We start from the raw sequence: 12,616 nt of genomic DNA, 5'->3' as shown, positions 1-12,616 counted from the left end.
ACACTAGCAACAACAATAGGCTACCCAATGCAGGGTTTCTCCACCACACTGAACCAGGCGTCTGAATGAGTCTAAGCAGGCATCTGAAGGAGGCTAAGCAGGCGTCTGAAGGAGGCTAAGCAGGCGTCTGAAGGAGGCTAAGCAAGCGTCTGAGGGAGGCTAAGCAGGCGTCTTAAGGAGGTGTGGCATGTGTGAGGTGTCCAGTGACTCTTTAGCTGGCCACCTGAGCAGGGCGTGGCACGGGACCAAGGGCCACTGCAGTACCCAGCTCCTCGTCTCCCGCTCCTGCTTGCTCACTGGTCAACTCTCGCCCGCTCACTGGTCAACTCATGCTCCCTGACAGCTCCAGATCCTCCTCCTGCCACTCCTCTTTCTCCTCCTCCTATTCCCACTCGTTCACAGTTCCAGCTCTTCATCCCACTCCTCCTCCTCCTCCTTCTCCTCCCACTCCTGCTTTCACTCCTCCTCCTCCTCCTCCTCCTCCTCCTCCCACTCCACCTCCTCCTCCCACTCCTCCTCCCACTTCTCCCCACTCCTCCTCCTCCTCCTCCTTCTCCTCCCATTCCTGCTTCCACTCCTCCTCCTCCTCCCACTCCACCTCCTCCTCCCACTCCTCCACCTCCTCCCACTTCTCCCCACTCCTCCTCCTCCACCACCTACTCCTCCCACTCCTCCTCCCACTTCTCCTCACTCCTCCTCTTCCCACTCCTCCCACCCCTCCCACTTCTCCTCACACTCCTCCCACTCCTCCTCTTCCTCCCACTTCTCCTCACTCCTCCTCCTCCCACTCCTCCCACTTCTCCTCACTCCTCCTCCTCCCACTCCTCCTCCTCCCACTTCTCCTCCCACTCCTCCTCCTCCTCCCACTTCTCCCCAGTCCTCCTCCTCCTTCTCCTCCTCTTCCTCCCACTCCTCCTCCCACTTCTCCCCACTCCTCCTCCTCCCACTTCTCCCCACTCCTCCTCCTCCTCCTCCCACTCCTGCTTCCACTCCTCCTCCTCCTCCTCTTCCTCCCACTCCTCCTCCTCCCACTCCTCCTCCTCCTCCCACTTCTCCTCACTCCTCCTCCTCCCACTCCTCCTCCTCCTCCCACTTCTCCTCACTCTTCCTACTCCTCCTCCTCCTCCCACTTCTCCCCACTCCTCCTCCTCCTCTTCCTCCCACTCCTCCTCCTCCCACTCCTCCTCCTCCTCCTCCCACTCCTCCTCCTGCTCCCACTCGCTCACTGGTCAACCAACTAATTGATTTCTGTTTTGTCCTTTCAATGGTTTTCTGAAAGGCAGCTTTCTTTCCGGCCTCTGCCACGGTCTGTCCACAGGGCCACAGCACACAGCTGGTGGGGTACGGAGAGGAGGCAGAGATAGCCAGACATGCTAGTCTGGTCATTAACGTTTCTCAATAGCGTTGAATGGGGCAACTCAAACATTAAGATCTAGTGCAATATTTATCCACGGATGCAATGTCGAAAGTTTGGATGTATTGATGTAGCCTCTGTAATATATTGTCTTCTGTCATGCTTGATACTATCTTTGGAGCTATGTTTCATGTTTTTCTGTTGATCCTGTCATGTGTGGCTAAGTTTCATGTTTGTCTGTTGATGCTTTATGTCCTACATGTATATCTACATGTATGTAGGTTTTTGCACCTTCACCATGACACTCACTCTCTTGAGCACCTCACCATGCACACAGAACTACAGGCCAGTCCCGGCCCCTGCAAGCGTCTCATGCTTGATCACCCTCAAGCACACTGTGGATTTTTTTATTTAATTTATATAGTATATTTAGTATTTAGTTTTGTTAGTTTTTCTTATCTTCTACTGTCTCTATTGTACAGTGGAGTTTTGTTATATGTTTATACTTATACTTACCATTTCTGCTGTAAGTGCATGTTGTGTGTGATGTCTGTATGCTACTGAGACCTTGAATTTCCCCTTGGGGATCAATAAAGTATCTATCTATCTATCTATCTATCTATCTATTGTTTCTGTCCTTTGTATGCAGTCCTCCTATACTTAAATGAGCTGCCCACAAACTGACAAAATAAGTTGTATTGGGCCCCAGCTGTGGCGCAACTGGCTGGGGCACATGCACCGTACGCCAGCGACCCGGGTTCGATTCCCGCCCCGTGGTCCTTTCTGGATCCCACCCATAATCTCTCTCCCATTCACTTCCTGTCACTCTCCACTGTCCTATCATTAAAGGCATAAAAAGCCCCAAAAATATATATATATATATAAAAAAAATAAAGTTGTATCGTATCGTAAACACCTATCCAAGTCAGTGTTTGACATTTCTCTGTAGCTGTTTTAGGATAGATAGATAGATAGATACTTTATTGATCCCCAAGGGGAAATTCAAGAATAATAAATAATAACAGCAAATGAATGATTATACACATTTATTATTCACGACTGGTAACTAGGGTTTAAAAGGTTTTTTTTTCCACAGAGTTTTGAAGTTTGAGTTTTGACATCACACTGACCAGAACGCTAGCCAGGCACATAGCTTCCCAGAGCAGGACAGAGGTGAGGAGTGTTGTTCCAGGATCCAGGAGAGACAATCTGTGTACACAGGTTCCTCCTGAGCACTTCCCCAGAAGAACACAAGCCAACTCCTTTCATGTACCCTGTGTGTGTGTGTGTGAGAGAGAGAGAGAGAGAGTGTGTGTGTGTGTGTGTGTGTGTGTGTGTGTGATAGAGAGAGAGAGAGAAAGAGAGAGAGAGTGTGTGTGTGTGTGATGATGATGATCTAACAGCAGAGTGTCTTGGATGGATCAGCTGACTGTCTCTGAAGTGGACCAGTCATGCTGCGTCACTTTGTGTTCGTCTGTGTATCTCCTCCATTCTCTCATTCATAAAGCAGAGTACTCTTTTTTCTCCCAGGATTCCTTACCTGGGTCCTTTCCATCAAATGTCTTTGTAATGGTCAAGCTGCTACATTTAAAAACAGAATTTTAAGTTTAAACCAAACATATCCTTAACTACCTCTAATGAGGTCTAGCAAACTCTGAAGTGATGAAGACCCCAGCAAGCCATGGGTACAAGACACTCATCAGAGTCTGTGAGTTTAATTCTGATTCTGATGACTTATTCTTAATTTTATTTATTACTTTTTATTTTATATTTTAACCCTATTTGGCTTTTATCCAACTGTTTTGTATTTGTAACATTGCTTCTCTTCCTTTGCTCTGCACCTCTTGATTTTTTTTTAAATTAACTCCTTGCTCCTCAAATGTTTATTTATTATAATTTTTTTATCTTATTTTATGATTTTATTATCTTATGTTGTACTATCTACAAAACTGTGAAGCACTTTGGGTCAACTCTGCTGTTTCTAAATGTGCTATTTGAATAAAATGACGTGATTTGACTTGACTTGATTGTTTGAGACATTATGTGAATGAATATGTTCATAGCATATTATACAGAGAGATGTATGTGAATAAAGGCTTATTAAAATGTAATAGTCCTATGCATGTGCCACACAAATGTATTTTGATTCCACATAGATGACTATAAAAAGAGATAAATCAAAACAAAACTAATATTGTGGTGGCTGTTTCACAGAACACAGAGACACACTGATTGACCATTGTCTCGTCCAGCTTTTACCGTCCTCGTGAATTGGGCCTACAGTATAAAAACATCATGCTGAAATAAATGTTTCTTCACAGAATCATTCAGACAGTAACATAACAGTTAAGAGAGTAAATGCACTACGCTTCCCATTTAGCTTGTCTGAGCAAGAGATGACGATTGCTGTCCACTGAATTGCCTTTCAAGCAGAACAGGCCCCTCTGACTTTCCGTAGAGACCGCAGTGCGGCCTCGGCCACGCCCACTAGCCGGTAAGGATGAGAGAGACAGGAGATACCCAGAGATGCTGAGCAAAAAGAGCATAATGCCTGTCGTGTTATCAGCTTTCCGGATTTTAGTATTTTTGGTATTATGGGCTACGTTATGACCCACAATAGTAACTGGAAAAGCTTTGGGAGCGTCACCTTGCAAAACAAGTTCATATTTGCCTAATCATTATGAGGAAAGTACTCACAATCAGAGACGCACTTTGAGATGAATATAAAGTGATTAAATATTTCATCGACAAAACACGCTTGTTAAGAAGTGGGCCAATAGCTAAGTCGCCGTTTCAGTGATGAGAAAAGCCCATGTATGAGACAAAGGACAGGTGAACCAAAACAAAAGCGAGCAAAAGCCAAGGTGTTGCCCCCGTATACTGACGCAGAGTCAAAGATGCTTCGTCTTACTGGCGCACGAGTAATTAAGATGCTGAATCATTCTCTACTGCTAAACAAAATCTCAATCAGACAGGGGAGTGGCCAGCAACTACACAACTGCATCAGTAATCAATCTGATTTACGAGCCGAGGTGCATCTCTCACGAACGGCAGGTCAGTGCAGCAGGAAGGGGTGCCGAGTATGGCTGATGGCCATCCGTTTGATTTGTGCTAGATTACCCGCAGATTGAGAGTTATCAAACAGGGAGGGGCTGTGTTGCTCTCTCCATCACTTCGCGCTAGAAAACAATGAGCCGGTGGCCGGCATATATCCAATCCAAAGTGAGAGTCCCCTGTGTCATGGACAGAGAACCCGCTTCTAAAACATGTTGCTGACACACAAACTAAAGCCGAGGTATGATGAAAACATAAACATTGTGGTAAAGAGATGCAAAACCAAAAACGCGAAAGATCTACAAGTAGGGATAGTGTCAATCCACAGGGAACTGCAATCAGAATGATCTACGTTAAGCACGGTGTGCTTGCAATCCCTATGACCAAACAAAAGCAGCGATTTACCTTACAACATGTTAGCCTGCGCACTCTTACCTTTCTCAATGTCCGCAATGGCACACCGCAAATGCTCCTCGCTGATGATCTCCCCGACCACCACCAGCAGATAAAATCTGCTGTCATCAAAGCGATACGAGAGGTTCGATGGGGATGGGGAAGACATCTTCAAGGTGCTGCCGCATAAGGGCTCAGTAATGTCTGCGGATTCCACGAGCGTCGCCATCCTCTCGAGGCGCACGCACTCTCCCTCTCACTCACGCGCACAGCACACACACTCTCACACACTCTCCGCCTGTACGGTACAGCTGGAGAACGGATGCTGCTAAACGTACAGTAGAAGCTTCAGAAGGAGTGGCTCGCTCTTTTATACTGCCAGACACCGCGTGTCACTGAGTTCAGCGACACTCACGGAAAGACGGTGTGCGTGCATTCGTTCGTCCTCTCGCAGATTGATGTCACGTCTAGCGAACCACATCTCCGGAAAGCCGTCAACATGTAAATGATTTCGCGTATAAACACCAATCACATTCTGTTACTTCAAATTATACAGGTCCAAAGAGCAAGAAACTAAGTGGCATTGTGTCATAAGATTAGAATAATATATTTTGCATTGTGTTTGTGTTTTGAAATCTGAACACTACTGATTACTCAAGGTTAAGAGACTGTATCAAATAAGATGTGAATAATCAACCCAACTGAAAGCAGTATGATCTCTGGCACTAGACAATGTAGGCAAAGCGGTTTTACTTCCAATTGTAAACAACAATGACAGGTGAAAGTCGTATTGGTGTTTCCATCCACAATTTCCAATTCCCAAGGTGAAATGGTCCCCTGCACAGCAATTGAACTGATAAATAAAACATCTCTCTCTCTCTTGCTCTCTCTCTCTCTCCACATACACACACACAGGTCAGGGTTTAAATTGTATTATAAAATACATCCATGAAACTCTCACTTTACAATAATACAATTCCAGAAAATGCAATATGATTTTCAGAATAAATAGGATGTGATTAAATAAAAATGTAGAGTCAAGGAAAAGAAAAGGATGGATTGTTAGATAGCATATCTGTCTATCTATCTATCTATCTATCTATCTGGCTATCTATCTATATTTCTGTCTGTTTATGAATGTAATATATGTATGTGTATATGTATGTAATATCTGTCTGTCTGTCTGTATTTCATGCATACCCCTGTCTGTGTGCCAAACTGCGTTTTTTGTTTCTTGTTTCTGCTTTTTGGGTTTCCCCAACCAGTTGTCATTCTCTGCCTTTTTAGTGGTAAGACATGAAGGACTTTTTAAGGAGATGCTGACATCAAAAGCAAATCAAAGTAGTCAAGACAGAGGCTGCACAGTATGTGTGTCAAAGCCTGAAAGAACGCGTGTGGTTATAATTGAATGTGATCGAAATAGAACCCTGTTGGTTTAATTATTAAATTATTCACTGTTGTAGTGGCAGCAGTGAGAGGGCTGGAGGTGAGCAATGCTCTGTCTCGCTTTGATGATGTAATCGTTGGCAGTGAGGAACTGGGTTGTTAGGAGCCGGTGGAATTCTAGTCTGCTGTGTTAGCAACTAGACAGCAGCCTAATCTGGCCCTGATTTGGCCCTAGTGTTGCTCATGTCTGGTCCCTGTTTGGATTTACCTGTGCAAGATGGGCTCCACGACTGAGTCAGCTTTAAACAGGGCATGTTGTTTTTGGCAGCAGTACCTCTAGACCAGCGAGTGGATCAAAGTCATCTGGCAGCGCCACGCACGGCAAAGATGCTCAGAGACGCTCCCATGGCGACCATGTCACTGTAAATGAGAGCATTTGTGAATGTGCTGCAGCTGAATGTGCAACTATGAGCTACATCACCACACAACACAGGGACTCACTGGCTACACCACCACCACACAGGAATATACTGGTTACATCACCACACAGCACAGGAATATACTGGTTACATCACCACACAACACAGGAATATACTGGCTACAACACCACACAGCACAGGAATATACAGTACTGGCTACAACACCACACAGCACAGGAATACACTGGCTACACCACCACATTGATTGATTGCAAGAGACTGGATGGATACGTTTCAAAGTTTGTACTTTACTGTACTGTTCGTACTGTAATTTGTATAAAGATTATGAAGGCTTTTAGAACATTGTGCGAAGGAAAAATGACAAATTTACAGTAACAAGTTGGAATGTAATGACTCAAGCGATGAAATAAGGCCTATTTGTTTTATGGGGTGGGTCTAGTCAGCTTGTAACCAGTATAGTAGTGCATTTTTACATACCATTAGGTATTGGAAATGTAAAAAAACAGCAGACATGTACAAAATCAGTTGCATGGATGTACAAATGTATTTCCTGTAACACTGTGAGAAATTGCTTTTATGATATGCTGCGCAATGAAGTGATAAAATGATTTGGATTTTGAACAAGCAGTTTTGAGGATTTCAATTCTGATCGCACCAAAGCAACTGTAATATTTACGTCTCAGACTAGACTGGTGGTTTTGGCGTGACTTCCTCAAGCCCGGAATGGATGATGCAGCCTATCAAACATTCATATTATCCCACTGCTCATCAAATATGTAAGGAGCTGTCAAGCTGTCAGCCAATAATCAGCTGAGGGGGAGGGGTGGGGGTGGAGAGGGGGTGAGTTTGGGCTCCAGGGAGGTGGGGTGGAGAAGGTGGGGTTTTTATAAAGAGGTCAAGGCTTGAGGGTAAACCAATCAGATATTTAGTTTGGGAAGTCCAGGAAGGTGTCATGTTAAGATGAACATTATACACAGCATACACAGAGATGCGTGCACGATTAGCATCATACTAAAAGCAGGCACACACACACACACACATACACACGCACACACACACACACACACACACATACGCACACACACACACACACACACATACACATGCACACACACACACACACACACACACACACACACGCATACACACACACAGATGGCCATATACACACACACACACACACACACACACGCCCATACACACACACACACACACGCCCATGCACACTGTTACACGCCTGGCTCAAAGCAAGCAACAGAGAAGGGAAAGGCCACACGCGGATAGCGATATATATATTAGATTTATTAAATGAATAGACTTTAACAGAATGGATTAAGTAAAGTCAGTGATGGAGTTGTATTTTGGAAAATAAAAGTGTAAGCAGTCAGTGTAATGTTGTGTAGTGAATAAGCAAAACAAAATCCTAAACGATGCGGGAGAGACGGAGCGGCGGCGGTCCAACACCCGGTCTCGTCTGAAGTGCTTTTAAAGGCCCAGACCAGGAAGCAATTAGTGCGACTCCATACCCCTGCACTCAGCTCACCTGTAGGAGACAGACGCAGCACACAGAAAGGAGGATGAGCCAGGCAAGGCCGTGACACCTCCCCCCTTAAGACAGAGGTCTCTCAAAGAGAGACTCTGGAAATTACGCACCCCTCCTCCAGCACCCAAACATAGAACAAACATATCAAATGTCTAACATACATCTCACATATCAATATATATTTTTTTTTTTCTACATCGATAAACATTTTTTTTTTCTAAATGTTAAAAGTACTCAACTTTGTCTAGGGGTTATGGCTTGGACACTCCGCCCAAGCCTGCAAAGCAGATGCAAAATGGTTACTGGAGTCCAGCAGGCCCCATCCACTCAATCCCTCCCCAGTAGTTCCAACTACCCTCCCTCGAACCCAAGGCTCCAGCAAGTCCCGGTACCTGGAAAGCCAAATTTTAAGGAGACTAGGCAGAGAAAGAGATGGGAGCTACCAGGTAGAGAGAGAATAGACAGGACAAGACACTCATTCTGGCTCACTAAGGCATGAGACAAGGCGTCAACTATGACGTTGTCTACGCACCGAATGTGCCAGATCAGTAGGCTATATGATTGAACAAAACTAATGCCCAGCGCATAAGGCGGCGACTTGGGCTCTTTAGAGAATGTATAAACGTTATTGGATGATCTGACAAGATAGTGAATAGAACAGCACCTCCACCCAAAAACACACCAAATTTTTCCCACTTAGTCAAATTACTTGACAAATGGCCATTTAACCTTCTGGTGAGAGAACATACCGGCCCATCTCCACATTGCTTATCCCTCTGTAGAGGCATGGTACTAGCACCCTTGTGGCCAAACCAAACCTGAGGCGATAATGGGAAATGATAGTACCCTTTTACGCAAGGTGAAGCATAAACTGAAAAAGAGGATGTTGTCAAACCACTCTCCAGTAGATACTTCACCCCTGTCTCCAGGGACTGCTGTTCCTCCGGTGACACCAGATAAAGACCACGTTGTCTTAACCAATAGGTGTCACCTACATCAGTGTTGTGCTCAATGAGGTGTGTGCATGGTGTATCCAGGTCACCAGTCCCTGCTGCCCCAGAAACTGGAGACCTGCCGTAATCTGGTTTCAAAACATGGTAGAGCTGCGTTGAACACCTACGATCAGGGGTCGAAACTAAATAGTTCAGGTCTGACAGCTGCCGAACAACCGTGTAGGGACCTATGTGTTTTTCAAGGAAGGGGGAAACGGTTATCGGCAACAATGCCAGACTCTGATCTCCAGGACTGAACACTCTCGGTTCAGCTACACAATTAGCACAATGTTCAAATGGGGTCCCTAAAGATGGAATAAGGTCAAATGGAGCTGGCTTGATCACTTGACTCGGCTTTTCAGTTACCCGACATGTATGACAGATCTTAATGAAGCATGCCACATCCTTCTTTAGCCAAGGCCAATAGAAGTACTTCATAAGTCTGTCGTACGTCTTGCGCACACCCAAATGGCCAGCTACATCACCATGAGCTGTCTGTAGCACCAAGTCCCTAAACTTCACAGGCACTACTATCTGGAAAACAGGATCCTCAACCACACCGTTGATCTGAGGCATCCACTTACGGACCATCAGGCCATCCTGAACAAAATAACCCCACACTGCACTAGGTAGCTTCTCAACAGGCAAAACTCTAGCAAACAGTTCACTCAATGATACGTCCTCCTTCTGAGCTGTAACGAAATCACTAAGTGACAAAGAAGGTGGCAAATCTGGCAAGACAATAGGCTGCAAATCAGGTTCGTGATTTCTCTCTAGAACCTCAGTTTCAGAGGCACGGTTCATGGCACACCTTGCTGCACATGCAGTGAACACCTCAGGTAAGCTCTCCATACGGCTATCCGAATCTGGTGGAATAGATGAAACACTCTTAATCACAGCCAAGTTATTACCTAAGATCAGATGTACGCCATTCACAGGCAATGAAGGGCAAACTGCAATGATGACCTCACCCTGCACCAGATCAGACTGAAGCTCAATCCTGTGCAGGGGAACAGTAACAACCTGCAACCCCATTCCCCTCACTAAGATATTAGCCCCTGTGCTAGAGTCATTAGAGAAAGGCAAAACAGACCCGAGAAGAAAAGATTCAGATGCCCCTGTATCTCTGAGAATTTTAACTGGCACCTTCGCAGAACGGCCCACCAACGACACAAAACCATCTGAAATGAAAGGAGAGTAATCATTGGCATGTGCTTCAATTACATCAGAACGGCTATACAGGCTAGATCCAACCAGGTTATCAGCAGACAAGTTAGATGAGGCCACACCCACATCAGGGTTAGACCTAATCTCTGTGTGGAAGATTTCAAACTTTGAGCGCACATCAGAAACAGCAAGCGCAACCGGTCTTGCAGCGCCAGGTTTGCTCCTCTGGTCTCTTTCTTTCAAGACCGGACACTCGTTCTTCCAATGCCCCTTTTCTAAACAATAATGGCAAGAGTCTGGATCTGCTCTGCCACGATAAGATGTTTTTTTGGCAACAGACCGACTAGTGGGAGTGCTAGAAAATCCTGAACGTTCGCTGAAACGTCCAAAGAGCTGCTCGTGGTAACCTCTATCCGAACGATACTCTTTAAAATTATGCCTGTGCGTTAAAACATATTCATCAGATAAAACTGCGGCGTCTGCTGCTGTTGTTACCTTCCGCTCATTTATATAGATTGCAATTCGATCAGGGAGGATGTTTCTAAATTGCTCTAAAACAATTAAATTGCACAACTCCTCAAAGGTAGAAATGCCTACTGCAGCGCACCAACGGTTGAAATGACAATTCAGCTCCCTTGCTACCTCTGTATAAGTCTGCTTTTCTCCCTTCTTCCAATTACGAAATCGCAGTCTATATGCTTCTGGAACTAACTCATATACTTTAAGCACAGCATCTTTCACACTTTTATAAATCTTTCTTTCAGGCACCGACAAAGCAATAAACGCCTCCTGCGCTTTTCCAACAAAAACACTCTGGAGTAACAACGTTCGTTCAGAATCGCTCCAACCACGATCATCTGCCACACTTTCAAACAGTGAAAAGAACACATCCGGATCTTTCTCATTAAACCTGGGTAGCAACCTGGCCATATTAGAGATATCAGGGGTGCGCGCTGGCCCAGTCGGAACATCGCCACCAGTATCACCTGTAATTTTTCCTTCTGCAATCAACCTCAGACGTTCTAATGCAATTTCTCGCTCACTTTTGATTTGATCATATTCTAGTTGACGCTCAGCTTCTTTCTCTCTTCGTTCTGCCTCACGTTCAGATTCTCTCTCTCTACGTTCTGCCTCACGTTCAGCTTCTCTTTCTCTACGTTCTGCCTCACGTTCAGCTTCTCTTTCTCTGCGCTCAGCTTCTCTCTCTCTTTGTTGCATTTCTAACAACTCTTTTTGCTGTTCAAATGTAAGACCAGAATTACGAGACTGACCCAACGTTGTCAGTGGCGTTGAAGCACCTTCAAGCTCCAACTCCTCTATTGATGGGAGAACTTTTCTTTCAGCCATTTTAATTCTAACAGCCTGCCTTATCTGTGCCAACTTCGCACTTTTTTTCAAGCCCAATTCAAAATTATAATGTTCACTAACGTTACGCAACTGCTCCTTAGTCAACGTATCTAAAACCTGATCTGATGGAGCAGCGAAAAATTCATCCAAAGTATCCATTCATTACTTCTGCCGTTTTTAACCCTTATTAAACCAAACTTTTAAATGAGCACGTTTATCAATGTAAGTGCGGCCCCCACACTGCAGCTACAAGAAAAAAAAAAAAAACGGAGCTGCCCTGCATAGATTGATCCACTTCATGCATACCCCAAGAACAGAGATTTTTAATACACGATATCAGCGGCACCTAACTTCCCCGACAAAATGCCGTTAAAGCAGACATCCACGACTGTGCCCTCCGCCCAGGATATAGCACAAAAACAAATAACAAAAATAACAAACAAGCGTTTTAAACGCTTAGCAGGGGTTCGCAAAGCTCCGATGGCTACACTATCAATTAATTACAAATCATTCTGTCTTGCAAACACAGCGAACTTACCCAACAATGGACCACCGCCAATACTTTAACCTGGCTATATTTTAAACAACCCCAGGCACAAACGAACCAAATTGTCTCCTTGTCTCCCGCACCGACGTAACGTAACACAATTTCCAAACCCAATTAAACGGATTCGCGTGTGTCTTTCCCAATATTTTCTAATGCGTTAAATGCCCAATCAAACTTGAACTGTATCCGGATCTCCGCAGGATCCGAACACAGCCAACAAATTTGACACGTTAATCAAAACGGCCTACAATACTTCGTGCGTTTAACAACGAACATTAACTACTCAAAACCCATTGAGAAATGCAAAAAAACGCATATTTACCAATCGATGGTTCAAAATCCCGGACGAGCCCCCAAATCTGTTACACGCCTGGCTCAAAGCAAGCAACAGAG

At 44.9% G+C, this 12,616-nt stretch overlaps 1 protein-coding gene across 1 annotated transcript in view; it reads right to left on the bottom strand.

Moving 5' to 3' along the window:
- map1b (microtubule-associated protein 1B) overlaps positions 1-5,030 on the bottom strand; it is a 36,999-nt gene extending 31,969 nt beyond the window's left edge. Inside the window, exon 1 of the mRNA XM_076283238.1 lies at positions 4,844-5,030. Coding sequence (XP_076139353.1) covers positions 4,844-5,030 — 187 coding nt within the window. The remainder of the gene's footprint in view (positions 1-4,843) is intronic.
- Positions 5,031-12,616: the final 7,586 nt, after the last annotated feature.

Source organism: Alosa pseudoharengus, unplaced genomic scaffold (assembly GCF_046254945.1).
Source record: "Alosa pseudoharengus isolate Yale_2024_CS ecotype anadromous, Long Island Sound unplaced genomic scaffold, YU_APseudo_1.1 YU_APseudo_1.1_scf_14, whole genome shotgun sequence".
Lineage (NCBI taxonomy): Eukaryota > Metazoa > Chordata > Actinopteri > Clupeiformes > Clupeidae > Alosa > Alosa pseudoharengus.
This window is presented reverse-complemented; position numbering and strand designations above follow the sequence as displayed.